The sequence below is a fragment of the Ixodes scapularis genome, unplaced genomic scaffold, assembly GCF_016920785.2.
Source record: "Ixodes scapularis isolate PalLabHiFi unplaced genomic scaffold, ASM1692078v2 PGA_scaffold6__148_contigs__length_123643588, whole genome shotgun sequence".
NCBI classification, from domain to species: domain Eukaryota; kingdom Metazoa; phylum Arthropoda; class Arachnida; order Ixodida; family Ixodidae; genus Ixodes; species Ixodes scapularis.
The window spans coordinates 25,157,354-25,170,227 of record NW_024609881.1 but is presented as its reverse complement, the minus strand read 5'-3'; the positions used below and the strand labels follow the sequence as shown (position 1 = coordinate 25,170,227).

Below are 12,874 nucleotides of genomic sequence, written 5' to 3'. Positions count from 1 at the left end.
CAATATAGCCCAAGCAGGTCGTGGAAAAAATGCGGGAGTGCGCTGCAAACTCTTATATGCTCATGTCGTAGGAACGAATACCGCAGATCGCAGATGCAGCAGATTCACATTTTGCAATGAAATATACACGCAAGAACAACTCATATGTTACAAGAGCTGATATCGTGCATAAAGCTCGCGCAAACAAAAACGCGGAAATCCGCCATGAACTCACTTATCAGGAGTACCAGTACAGCAGATTGCGCGGCCAATGCGATTCCAGTCACACATTGCGTGACGTCCGAATGGGGATGGGGGGGCAATGTTTTGGCATTTTTATGCTAGATATTCAGCCAAAAAAACGGGATGGGCGATTTCTCGGGGGCGGGCATTCTCTCGGAACTTTACAGTAGTAATTACTGCAGTTCGGCTTCAAATGAGTGGATTAATATCTCACTGCCCTTTTTATTTCAGTTCCAGAAAACACTTAACAACAATTCACTCTATTAATTGTTCTCTTAGCATGTACAGCATTGAGTATGTTGAAGGAGACACGCTCAAGGGGACATTTGTACTATTATTTATGATAACTGAGTAAAACTTTCAAGTTATAATGCTTCAACTCCTTTTTTTATAAATATGGCATTTTGATAAGCTGGTTTTTCATGTTCTGGATGCAATGGATATATGAAACACTTAAAAGAGCCAAATAAAAAGAGCTAATTTGCTCCTTTTAAACCACAGAGTGAAATTAACAAGAATAATGGAAGCGAGATCTCATTTCTTTTTTTACTAATAATTGCAAGGGCACAATATTATTAGGGCTGACACAAGTTAATCAAACCGTAGCAGTTGCATTCTAGATATCCTACAGACGTCCATGCCAAATGTTTTATGTAATAGGATTATATTAGGGACACATTTTTTTAAAGGTAAAAAGTGAAGATACTTTAAAATCATAAGAAAAGAAAAAGCATTTGAATACTGTAAAATCTTTAATGTTCGCGAGCCCTTAATTTTCGCTATTGAAAAATTTGCAAAATTTAAGGGCACGCAAAAATTTCTGATTTTAGAGTTCCAGTGCAGGCATCTAGAACTCGCAAAATTCAGTGGCCACGATTATACCCTTATTAACCAATTTGTGAAAAAGAAGGGCCGCAAAAATAAAGGGTTTTGCAGTATTGCCGTTGATGCGTCATAACACTCGCTTTTGGAAATATAATAGACCCTTTCCGGAATTCAGTGCCATCTGGTGACTCAAATGGCAGTTTATCTTTTACTATACTAATGGCGGCAATGAGCCTGTGGTCTGCAGTATTTAATGGGGCACCATCACTTAAAGGTCAACGGTAAACGAGAATGTTCACTTCACTACAATTATTTTTCAATCTCTTTTAGTGTCGATGGCGAAACAAATGCAGCCAGTCGGAAAGAAGCGCCAACCCGACGCCTTGATAGAGTCCTATACATCAAGAGGCTTTGAAGCCGGTTGAGTGCTATACTAACAGATTGACTGGGACTGAGTTAGAAATGAACGCTTACGCAGCTCTTGCTTCCGATTCCTGCTTCACGTCGCGCTAACACCTCGAATGTATAGGCCTCGAATCATCTGCTCAGGAGCATCTTCAACTTCTTCCTTCATCAGTAAACAGAAGGCCGCCATTAGTATAGCACATATGCCGTTTTCAGATGATGGTGATAGTGATCAATGTGGCCAGACTGAATTCCGGAAAGGGTCTATTCTACCATACTACTGTAATAACTCTAGCATTTTACCATATCATAATAACACCCCCCCTTTATCCTTAAACCACTTCACTAACCCCTTCTGCCATTCCTTCAGCCTCGTCACCTTCAACTTTTTAAAATACTTTATTCCTTCTTCTTTCGCTCCCCCCCCCCCCCCCCTTCCTTTCAAATCACAATGCAAGAAAAAATGGATGCCTCCACTTCACTCCATTTCATTTCATTTCACTCAGCGACGATGTGTCCACGGCTATCGCGGTGATGAGGCGCTGATTCAGAAAATATGTCGGCAACATCAGCGCATCAGCGCACTAAAACCCTGCGGCAAAACCTACCAGCAAACCGCCAGCTCACCACTGATGCTCCCATTCTCCTACTGCCGAGAGAACTTCTGGTTCCGATGACAGAGCACGTCACAACCGTCAAAATTGCGGCGAGTTGGAGAGGAAGAAAACCTCGATATTTCAATAATTTTTTGTGTAAAAGTTAATAAACCGAAACGAAAACGGATGCCTGCTCGGTGTTTAATGAAAAATTATTTGGCAAAAGTAAAAAGGTAATTTCATGGTCCCATTAATTCTTTATGTTTTCCATTCTGGCCTAACACCATCCCTTTTTCTGCTTCCTATGCCGTCTTCCTAAGTGACTTTCGATTTTGCCCATTTTCCAGAACACAGGCGGGAAGACTACCTGCATTCTAGAGAGTGCCCGGTCCTTGGTTCATAGAACAAGTTGAAAAAAATGACTTACCGTGACTTGAGGACTGAATCGGTTCCATAGAAACTGCTGTCTCAAGTCAGGTTCGTACGACGGCTCACAGGACGGCAAAGAGGGCAGGGGACCACTTGAGAAGCCTGGGATCAAACACGAAGAGCAACAGCACTAATTAAGAACAAAGCCATCAAGTGCATCAACCTAACGAGACAGCTAGAAGAATGACACATTTCAGACACATTGAAAGGTTTATAAACATGAAGGAACAATGAAAAGCAATACCTGTGCCCCTAGCAATGAGGGTGGCTTGTGCCATCTGACTTATAAAAGCTTAGAGGTGGACTTCACTTTTAAAAGAAGCCTTTCTTTTTTTGTTGCACTGCTAATATTGGGGAGGGGATCGGACAGTCACTCCTCTAGCAGGCGCTCTTGAGCTCTGGGGACAAAAAATGTTGTGTTTGTTCTTGATCCAAGAAATTGAAGATGACGATTCAAAGGCCGCTCCTCATGCAACTAAAGCACTGGTCAGAGCAAAGCGCTTGTGCCGAGACAATGCTAGGCAAGGTTCAATTTTATTGTTATACTGCGTTAGTAAACACCGGGCTATGTGGACATGCTCGATAAAGCGCCCGCTATAGTTCGATCTCCTGCCCAATAATGTAAACGTCAGTTCAGTCACAACAGTAAGAGTTAGTCGAGAATTACAGGAACATCCATGCTTCGTATAAAACATGCCTCTGGTGCAAAATGGCACATTTGGCGCAGGAGTGGAACCACTGCTCATTCCAAGCTGGCCAAGAGGGGCGTTGCGTCATCATGCCCACAAGCTGCCCTAGAAAATTCTTGCCACAATACGCTCCAACAGAGCATAGGGCGGCAGGTAGGATGGCTTGGCATTTGCGGGTCACCCAGCGTCAGGTTAGTGTGTGTGGCCGAAGAGCTACTTCAAAAGATTAAGACAGGACACCAATAACGTAGGTAGCGAGAAGACAAGAATCACGTTTTCTCATAATACAAAAAAGATAGCAGGGCAGTGCGATGTACCAGTCTTTTTGTTGGAACCTCGCAAAATCTCACAACTATGCTCCAGGGTTGATGATAGGTGGGAGACATTAAACAAGTGTACAAACAACCACAGAACAACGCACATTGATTGCGAGGTGGCAGTGGTTGATCGAATCCTGTAGAGCCGTGGTCGAGCATACGTCGGATAGACTAGCAGTTGTGTCGGCCGAGCATGCAAGCACGTGCTATCACTGATATCAACTGCGGAAGGGCACCTACCTTTACACTGTGCGACTTGCATGTGGAAGTCAAAATTTTATCATGACCCTAGGAAAAAGGGTTGATAAAACTGCGAGGGAACGGCTGATAGGAAAGGAAGGCGCAACGTGCGTCAGTCAAACTTAGGTTTGTTTACGTAAGAATGAGGTAGCCTTTTTGAAGCATGTTTTGACATGATTGTTATGTGTATAATTTCTTTGGGCGTTTTTCCTTTCATTAAATAATCAGTGGGAAGTTCAGCGCTTGTCCCATCTACACCTAATTTGTCTGTTACTGGTGCGCCGTTTCCAGCTCCATCATGAACCAATTCACCTGCATCGCCACTTTGATCCATGCTGATTGATCATACGCTGCGCGACACTGTTAGCGCGAATACGACTTTGACTATGTTTCGCCTTTTAGTTGGAAAGGGTACTGGCCGGCATCAACCACTTACGTTAGCATCCCAAGTGAGCACTTTCTATCAATAGAGTAGTTTTGATGAGTGTCCTTGAATGCTGTAAAAAACACAGATAAAAACGGGGATGGCTTTCACGCGCTAACAGTGTCGCGGAGAGCAAGGCGCGGGCATAACAATGCAAAAAAGATTGCTGCTCACTTTTGTAGCGTTTGCACCACTCCCGCTTTACGACAAAAAAAAGGTCGGTGAGGAGCGGCTGATCTAAAACCCGTCAGAATAAGCGCTGAATGAGTTGAACACCTTAGGGCGGTACTTGAACACTCGGCAAGAGTACAGTCACACTCGGCAAGAGTACAGTCGAAAGACATTGTACGCACAATAAAAAACACAAATTCCTGAAATAAGTGTGCAGTGCGCGAATGCCCACTCGGTTTCTGCGGCCTAGTAACACTGGGAGAGTGTTGAACCACCTTTAAAGGGATACTTCAACGAAATTTTAAATATTCCCGTCGTGTTCAAAAATAAGTTGAATATGATCCACAATATTCGTAAATGACAATCGCACGTTTTTATTTTGATCCTGGTGGCTGTATTTTTCGTTATAAACTGCCCACTCTGGCAAACGCTCGGAGAAGGCCCAGCTTAGAGCACGTGGCATCCAACGCAATCGCGACATAGGTCATCTCAAGACGAGCAAAGCTACGGCGAGGCTGACATCGAGAGGATGGCCTAGTCGTTCCAGCCACCGAAGCGGCTGCTTTTGTATGAATTTTGAGTGACGGGTTAATCTTCTATAATCTTCTAGGGGGACAACAGCGACTTCTGCGACACACAAAAGGGATTCTCGGGAAGAGGGGAGTTCCTCCCTCCCCCCTTCTCTCGTCGTGGCCGGAGACGAGACAACCTCCGACACTAGCTGTCAAGGTTCCTAGACGAGCATTACAAACGAGGCGTTAGCGACATCCACCAGGTGCTCTTTGCTAATCGTTTAATTCGTTTTAAAATTCCTTTTCGAGACTTTTTTAACAAGATATTGGTATGTTCCATGTGATAATGCTCTTTTGAACACATAGAGACCAAAAAATGAGCGCCGAAATTTCGTTGCAGTATCCCTTTAAAAGCCAGGAAAAAATAAACGTGAACAGTCCAGGATGGAGCAAGCAGTCGCCTAAAAACAAGGCCGTGAGCACTGAGTAGGGCCTCCTCACGTTTACTTCAAAACTTTTAGCAAACCGTTACCGTGTTCCGCACTACTGGAACCTTTAAAACGCTTTCCGCACCCCACGGTTACGGTATCACCCGGACGCGCGTTCAAAAACATGCTTCAAATGCTCCCGTAGTGCGGTATGCGAACAGCGGTAACGGTTTGCTAAAAGTCTCTGTCACCTCAGGATTCCGTTTTCAGACTGAAAGATAGGCCAGATAGGCCAACAACAGTACCTGGTTGTTGAATACACCAAACTCAAGAAGTCTCGGAAGGTGAACCGATTTCTTCGTCCATTTTCGTTTGACTCGCATTCTTAAATGAGTGATGGATAGATGAATGCAGTTAGCCTCCGAAATGGGCGACGACTTGCGCCACCTAGCCAGCAAAAATAGATCCGTTTTTGCTTTGTTTTTCTTTTTTTAAGCTAAACACCGTTTTATCTGTTTTATTTAACGCCGTTTGACCGAATAAGTGGACGACATAAAGTTATTATGATGCACGCTTAGAGGTTCAAATGGTGCTAGTGTTTATGCGACATCCGTGACTGACGCAAACTGGAGCAGACAGCAACCAGTCTACTTTTGCGGTTGCATTTTGTCTTTTCGCCGGAAAATATATTGGAACACTTTGGTCATTTGAGTCGTAATGAACAGAATGTAATTTCATTAACATTGTAGAAGAGGAATTGCTCTAGTTAGTCCATTTTTCTTCATGAGCGAACGGCGTTTAACTTCGTTACATTTCAGTGACAAACATGTGACGCTGTAAAATTATCCGTCGGTGCATCATTATGAGTGTAAAGAATAAAGTATGTGGGCTGTGAAAGGTGTCACTTTGTATTGTTTTCTCTGCCGGGCAGCTTTTATCGGGCACTTGGTCTCACAGAATGCGAGCGTGCGGGTGATGTTTTGAACGTGGTGCGGTACAGTGATGTATAAATCCTGTGACCAGCCGCACTTCGTAGACAACCCACCTCACCTGTACACATAAGTTTCGTTATCATGTATTCTCTACTTAACATACACATGTAAAAGTTTCATTCTCACATACACCTGTACATATAAGTTTCATTCTCATGTATTTTCTACTACAGCCGAAAAGGCAGCCAGAACTTGGATGCACAGCCTTCTGCATTTTGGCTGCCTCGGGCTCTCGGCTGTATGGTGGTAAAGCCAATAAACTCCTTTGAACCTAGAACAAGCAGCTTTGCACAGAGCGGAAAGAATAAAGCACTATTTACTTACTCCGAATTTATTATGTGGCCTTCAATTTATTTTGATTGACATGCATGGTTAGTTGCTGATCTATGATCTCGCCGTTTCTCTTGGTTTCCAGATGCTGAAAAGCGCCGACGTCGTGTTCGCGCTAACAGTGTCCGACAGTGCACAAAAATACATACGAAGCCGTTTTAGCATCGTTTTTAATGCAATGCATTTGAAAGAAAAATGACGTAACTGACCAATTCTTTCGTCTGCCTCACTAAAAATGTTCCAAGCTACCTAGTATGTACATATTATTCGGGATATTTTCTCTTATAATTGAGCGCAAGGAGAAAATGCACTCACTTTTCCCCACAGAAATGCATTGCCGGAAGTCAATTTTCAAATGGTTGCTGTCTGCTTTGATTTGCATCTAGCGCCAGTTGAACCTCTAGCGTCATTATACTAGCCATATAGGAGGCTATGGTGGACATTTCATCGAAGACGCTTGACGCCGTTTCAACGATCTTTCACTTTACCGAATTTTGGAGCATTACACATGCGTCTTTGATGCTTTACTCTCCCTTCCGAGTTGTTTTCACGCCATTTTATCTATCTATTCACTTGTTTTCGTTTTATCCTAGGAAAATAGCTTCCTTTCTAAAAACGTAGTTTGAAAAGCCGTCAGGTTTAGGCGGTTCACAGTTCTGCCCATTCTGCTGATGACAAAAAATTAAGAGGGGGACAAGCAATTTTTTGCTACATGGAGACATGCCAGTGCTTAAAAGACGGCTTCGTACTTGAACCTGCAAGTCATCAGTTAGAAGCCAAAAAAAAAACAAAGAAAGGTGTAGCAGAGAAAATAAAGTTTATTTTTAGCTCCCCCTTCTCTTAAAGGCCTGTTCACACAGTTGTGACCTCTTAGAACCTGGTGCCTTGGAACCTCTTACACAGGCGCCATCTATTGGGTAGCAGTGTAAACTTGGTGGTTCGGCATATTTTCTATTTCTCTTGCGCATTATCCTTTCTTTCTTGGCTCGAAAAAATTTTGTCAATGTTAAAAATGAGCCTTTCTTATAGGTATTACGCACATTTGACCTCGGAAATACTGAAAAATTTTCGTTCTTGCGAAATGCAGTTCCAGGGTCACCGCATAGATGGCGCCAGCGTGCCAGTGTGTTCTTTCGTCATGTTGTATACATTACAACCACTGATTACAACGCTCTCTTCGTAACCATGGACAGATGCTGAGGGACACTGAGAGACGCTACATTACGCCCATGGATTGTGGATAATGGGACACTAGGACGCGGCATTGATGGCATCTCGCGGAAGCCAGCGGAGGGGTCTCTTGTGGTCGCGTCTCGTAGATGCTACAGCACCTCCTGGCGAAAAGAAACGGGCCTATCTGAACCAATCCCACCATTCCATTAAAAAGAGCAGAGAAGGAAATGTCCTCTCCTCTCATCCGGCACGTCGTCTGCTCCGTACAAAGGGTAGCACCATTATGGTGCCTGGAGTGTGTCTCCGATTGGTGCGTTTAGCATCCTATCGCGCCCATACATGAAAAGTGGTCCCGAGGTGGCGACAGATGACGTCATGGAAGCCGTGGTGTCATGCTGGACAGCCTAGATTGAAGAGAGGGTCCATCCACTGATCTCCCTCTCAATCCATGGGGAGAGTTTGCAACTGAATGGCAGACGCCTCATGCGGAGGATTGATTGCAAGTACGCACATGCTGCGTTGTCACGTGACAAGAGGAAAAGCAGGCGGAAATTCGGAGACGTTTGCAGACGATCAACGCTTAGACGAAAAGGATCAACATTAGTAAATTGATTATTGCAATTAGTAGAAGACTAAAAATTGTGAAACTTATTCTACACACTAAGTAACCCATTCCATTTCAAGAATAATCTACCCGTTGAATTTTCATGTCCTTGCCAAGAAGGTGAACTTTCAATTTCAAGTACTTCCAATTCGAAAATAAAAAAAAAAACTTGATATTGCCTTTATTTCGGCTACGTCAAAATTATGAGCAAAGTAGCGAGAAAGCAGTCGACATGAAAGTAGAAGGAGGGCTCAGGACAGCAGCAGACTGGCCTGCTCTAGGGAGCCTTCATGTGCGCTTTGCTAAGGTGATGCCAACCTTTGTAATACCACTTGCCCACAAACCAGCAGCCATTTTGGTTCTCGGCGATAATCCGTGGGGCTTAAAACACTCGCAGAAACAAGCACCTTATCTCACAAGTTCGGAGCAGCGTTGTGGAATCCACAGAGGGAGGATTAGCATTTTCCCCCTCGGATGGGAGGACAGATGGATACAAAGGCCAGTTTCCGGCGCACGGGGAAACAATGAGGAACAAAATGGCGGTGGAAGAGGGTGTGGGAAAGGGAAACAGGCAGTTGGCATCACTCTATGCAAAGCGCACATGAAGGCACCCTAGCCTGCTTTAAAATGCATACCCCTCCGAGATTTGGACGCATCCAACAAGTGCAGGGGAGACAAAAGCAGCTTACCTTTAGGGTAATTATTGGAATCGTAGCTCGGCTATCTGACGTCCCCGTACGCCCCTGCATGACAGCTGTCTGTAGATTTTGTTGTATTATCTAACTTTATCGCAACTTCATAAAAAAGTTTACCGTAAAATTCTGTGGGAGCGACCACTCCACTTTCACTGAAAACTGAGTTAATCTAGGGATGAGGAGCTTGTCTGGCCAAATCGGGCACTTAACGTACTATTTGCAGCACGCCCGAGCTTGCCAAAGTTAATAGTGAGCGCTTGAATGAACTGGGCTCTTCCGCGGTATTTTACGGTAGTTCCAGGTGAGCTTGTCTCCCGGACCAGGCAAAAAGGTGGGTGAACTTCTCTCCGGTGAGCCTTTCTATCAAATTCATATATTTGTGCGTTGTACCACAGGTGTGATGTACTGGATCCTACCGACATGTAATAGAAGCCTCGTCGGACTGACTGGACGGTGCGCTAAATTAATGATCACCTTTATAAACATCACCACACTTTACGAGACAGTGGGGCGACATCCTTTTGTGCACTGAAGACCCCTTAATTAAGGCAAACTTGAGTGAAATCGTGAAACGTCAAACAAGGAACAAGCTCCACATGAAAGATTTGCTCTCAAAAGGCTTACTGTGACATAGAAAACGACAGGAGTGCTTATACACGTTTGAATCATATCGATCTGGACAGTGCACTCGACTTCCAACATCCAAACATTTATGATTTGTAGAAAAATGGGTAGGTTGGGGTTTTACCTTCCCCCAAAATGACACAAGCTACACAAAGTGTTTGAGTGCTAAATCTGACATTTCTTTATATCTCTCACCTCATTCATTTCGTTAGCCGTCTTGCCGCTGCGAGCGAGAAATGCAAAGACGTCACAAAAAACCCCATTATACGCCGGTATAGCAAGTATCGCCGCGCTCGTGCCCCCTCATTGCTTAGGGGCAGCTTAATGTTGGCGGCCCCTATTCTAAAACTCGCTACTGTTGGAATTGGCACCAAAATTCTCCACTATTGCGCCACACACTCCAGGGATGGAACTGAGCAAAGCATCTTTGAAGCATAAAAAACTAGTTTGTAGCAGGCTGGGAGCAGCAAAAACGAGGTCTTAAAGCAAGTTGGGAGCAGCATACGAGTTTTAAGAATGTTAAAATAGAAGCTAAGTGTCACCTGGTCTTCAAAATTCAAAGAAATATGGCATGCTGATAACTCCATGTGAAAGGCAGTTTTAATTAGTTTTATTTGAAACATTTCTCTCGAAATTATACGAAAATTACACAAAACATATAAAGCAAAACTGCACGACAGTGTGACACGTGATGGAACCGGCTTGCAAAAGAGGTAAATATAAACAGAGAGGTAGACACAGCTTTCAGCTCGTACCTTGCTCCGTCATACGCCTCGCCGCTCGCTCGCCTTTCTTATGTTCCGAAGTTTTCTGCGTGGGCCCTCGGGGCGGGCCAAAGCGGGCTGGGGGTTTGCAATACACCTTTCCATTAATGCGTATTCGGGCGCATTCAGTGATGTGTTTTCGTGTTATGGACGAAGTTTTAGGCTGGCTGCAATTGCGAGCGAACCCTGGCTGGACTCGGATTTCGCACGTGGGAACTGCGATTTTTGTAAACAGTGGAAACATCTATAGTCACGCAAAAACAGCCAAGAGGGAGGAGTGCAAGCTTAAATACATTTGAGTTTATAGCAATATGGCAGTGCTGTTTGCTCCACTATTCAGATGAAGTGATTCCAGGAATCCAGAAAAGCACACAGCAACGGCAGCCATACTTATATGACTGGACGCAGCCGATGCAACAACCGCCAGAATGCGACTTTGAACAGTGCTTGCGCTGCACAACCGCACATTCTTGGCAGGGATGCGGAAAGTTTGGAGCTTGCACTCATAGCATCTGCGTGTGGACTAAGATAAAGCAGAGCGGCAGCAAATGGCTTCAAAGAGGTCTGGTAGCAGAAGCATTGCAATGAGGGATGCTGTAACAACTGTTCTAAGCTGAAACGAAGTATAACCATGGCAGCAACATTCCTCCGGATACAGAGCTTCGGATTCGGATCCACCGGAATTCCCTTTGGGCCGGAAGTTCCGGTGTCAGTGCATCAAACAGAAACTCCGAGACGGCTAATTTCGATGAGACTCGTTTAAAATTTCAGTTGGGGCGCACCTTGAAAAAAAATTGTGTTGCTTGTATATTCGTACAGCCTTGATGTTGGTATGCCTCAACGGGTGAACGGTCGCTTAGCTGTAGATGAGAAATTTAGAAAGTGCAGTACAACTGCTAACCTGCGGTTTTAATGTGCATCACGCAGTAGTGATTGCAGAAACGCGTGCCAGTACGAAACTCATCCAGATCAAAACAGGCGGGGGTGGGGAACGAACCCAGGAGGTTCTCAGAGCAAGCTTTTTCTCCGAGCTGAGACAGGCGTACCTTGGCGTGATTTCGTCCTTATTTATACCTACTTTTGTGTCAGTGTGGCGCATGAAAAGTGATTATAAATGCACAATGGCACAATTGGCACATCAGTTCTATTTCTGCATACACCAATTTGGCAATAAGTTCTATGCCGACGATGACAAAATTGGAATGCTCTAAAAAGCTACTCTATCTGCCAGTGCCAAATTTATTTCAGCAGACCAAAATCTGCATTTGCTGAAAAGAAATATCACACTGCAAGTTTCAAGCAATGGTGCAAAGGACACTATAGAGAAAAAGCTAAAGCATGGCTGAGCTTGTATTCCAGGGGACTTAGCTGCTGTAACCAATCTTACCTGCTGTAGCCAATCTCAATCCAATAAAAAAAATTTAAAATATTTGCCGTTAGGGCTGACCCGCCGCTTCAGCACTGCTACATTGGAATCAACATCCAGTTCACAATCAGGGTGTCTACCAAGTTGACATTTTCAAATTCCCTGAGTTTTCCAGGTTTTCCCTGAGTGACACAGAGCTCTGTTTTAGGTCAAGATGGGCTGACACCATGTTGCCAGATGCTGTCACTCTCTAAAAAGCATGTTATAAAATAAAAAAAAACATAATAATTTTAATTGTAACGAGTAACTTTTATTATATTCAAAACGAAAACAGAACGGAGTGGTTAGCAAAATTTATGGCGAATAAAATATAAAAAAAAGGTAAACTGAGGTTCACATGACCCCCCCCCCCCCCCCATGAAGTCATGTGACTTCAGGGGGGGGGGGGGGGTCACCTGACCTCACGGTTACGCTGACAGCGACGCCATTCAAGCCGGAAACGGGTGCCTAAGGGCTGCGCTCTAGAAGAAAAACGGGAGCAATAACAGGGAAAGAAAAAGGTAAACAAGGTAAACAAAGACGTCAAGCAACAGTGCCGACAAGCCGAAAGCACCGAAGCGGACACCAGAATGTCCCCTACGACCGCTAGCCAATGCGAGCAAATCAACGATATTCCCTTCAGAGAGACGCGACTCAGGAAACAGCACCGACAAGCCGAAAACGCCGAAGCGGACGAGAAAAAGTCCCCTACGATCGCTAGCCGAAGCAAACACTTCGACGACATTCCCTTTGGAGAGACAGGACGTCATAAAAGAGCGCCGTCAAGCCGAAAGCGCCGAAGCGGACGCCAAAAAGCCCCTAACGACCACTAGCCGACGCAAGCACTTCGACAACATTCCCCTCAGAGAGATGAGACGTTAAGAGACAGCGCCGACAAGCCGAAAACGCCGAAGCGGACGCCAAAATGTCCCCTACGAACGCTAGCTGTCGCGAGCACTTCAACGATATTCCCTTTGGAGAGACGCGACGTCAAGAAAGAGCACCGACAACCCGAAAACGCCAAAGCGG

The 12,874-nt window shown here is 44.7% G+C and overlaps 1 protein-coding gene across 5 annotated transcripts in view; it reads right to left on the bottom strand.

The window, feature by feature from the left end:
* LOC115309148 (zinc finger protein OZF) overlaps window positions 1-5,636 on the bottom strand; it is a 40,604-nt gene extending 34,968 nt beyond the window's left edge. Inside the window, exons 1-2 of one of the 5 annotated variants that reach the window (XM_040217720.1) lie at window positions 5,564-5,619; window positions 2,476-2,579 (exon numbers count right to left, since the gene is read on the bottom strand). In XM_040217720.1, coding sequence (XP_040073654.1) covers window positions 2,476-2,503 — 28 coding nt within the window. In that variant the 5' untranslated portion in view covers window positions 2,504-2,579; window positions 5,564-5,619. The other 4 variants (XM_040217724.1, XM_040217722.2, XM_040217719.1 and 1 more) reach the window with 4 other exon arrangements.
* Between the last annotated feature and the right edge of the window lie 7,238 nt (window positions 5,637-12,874).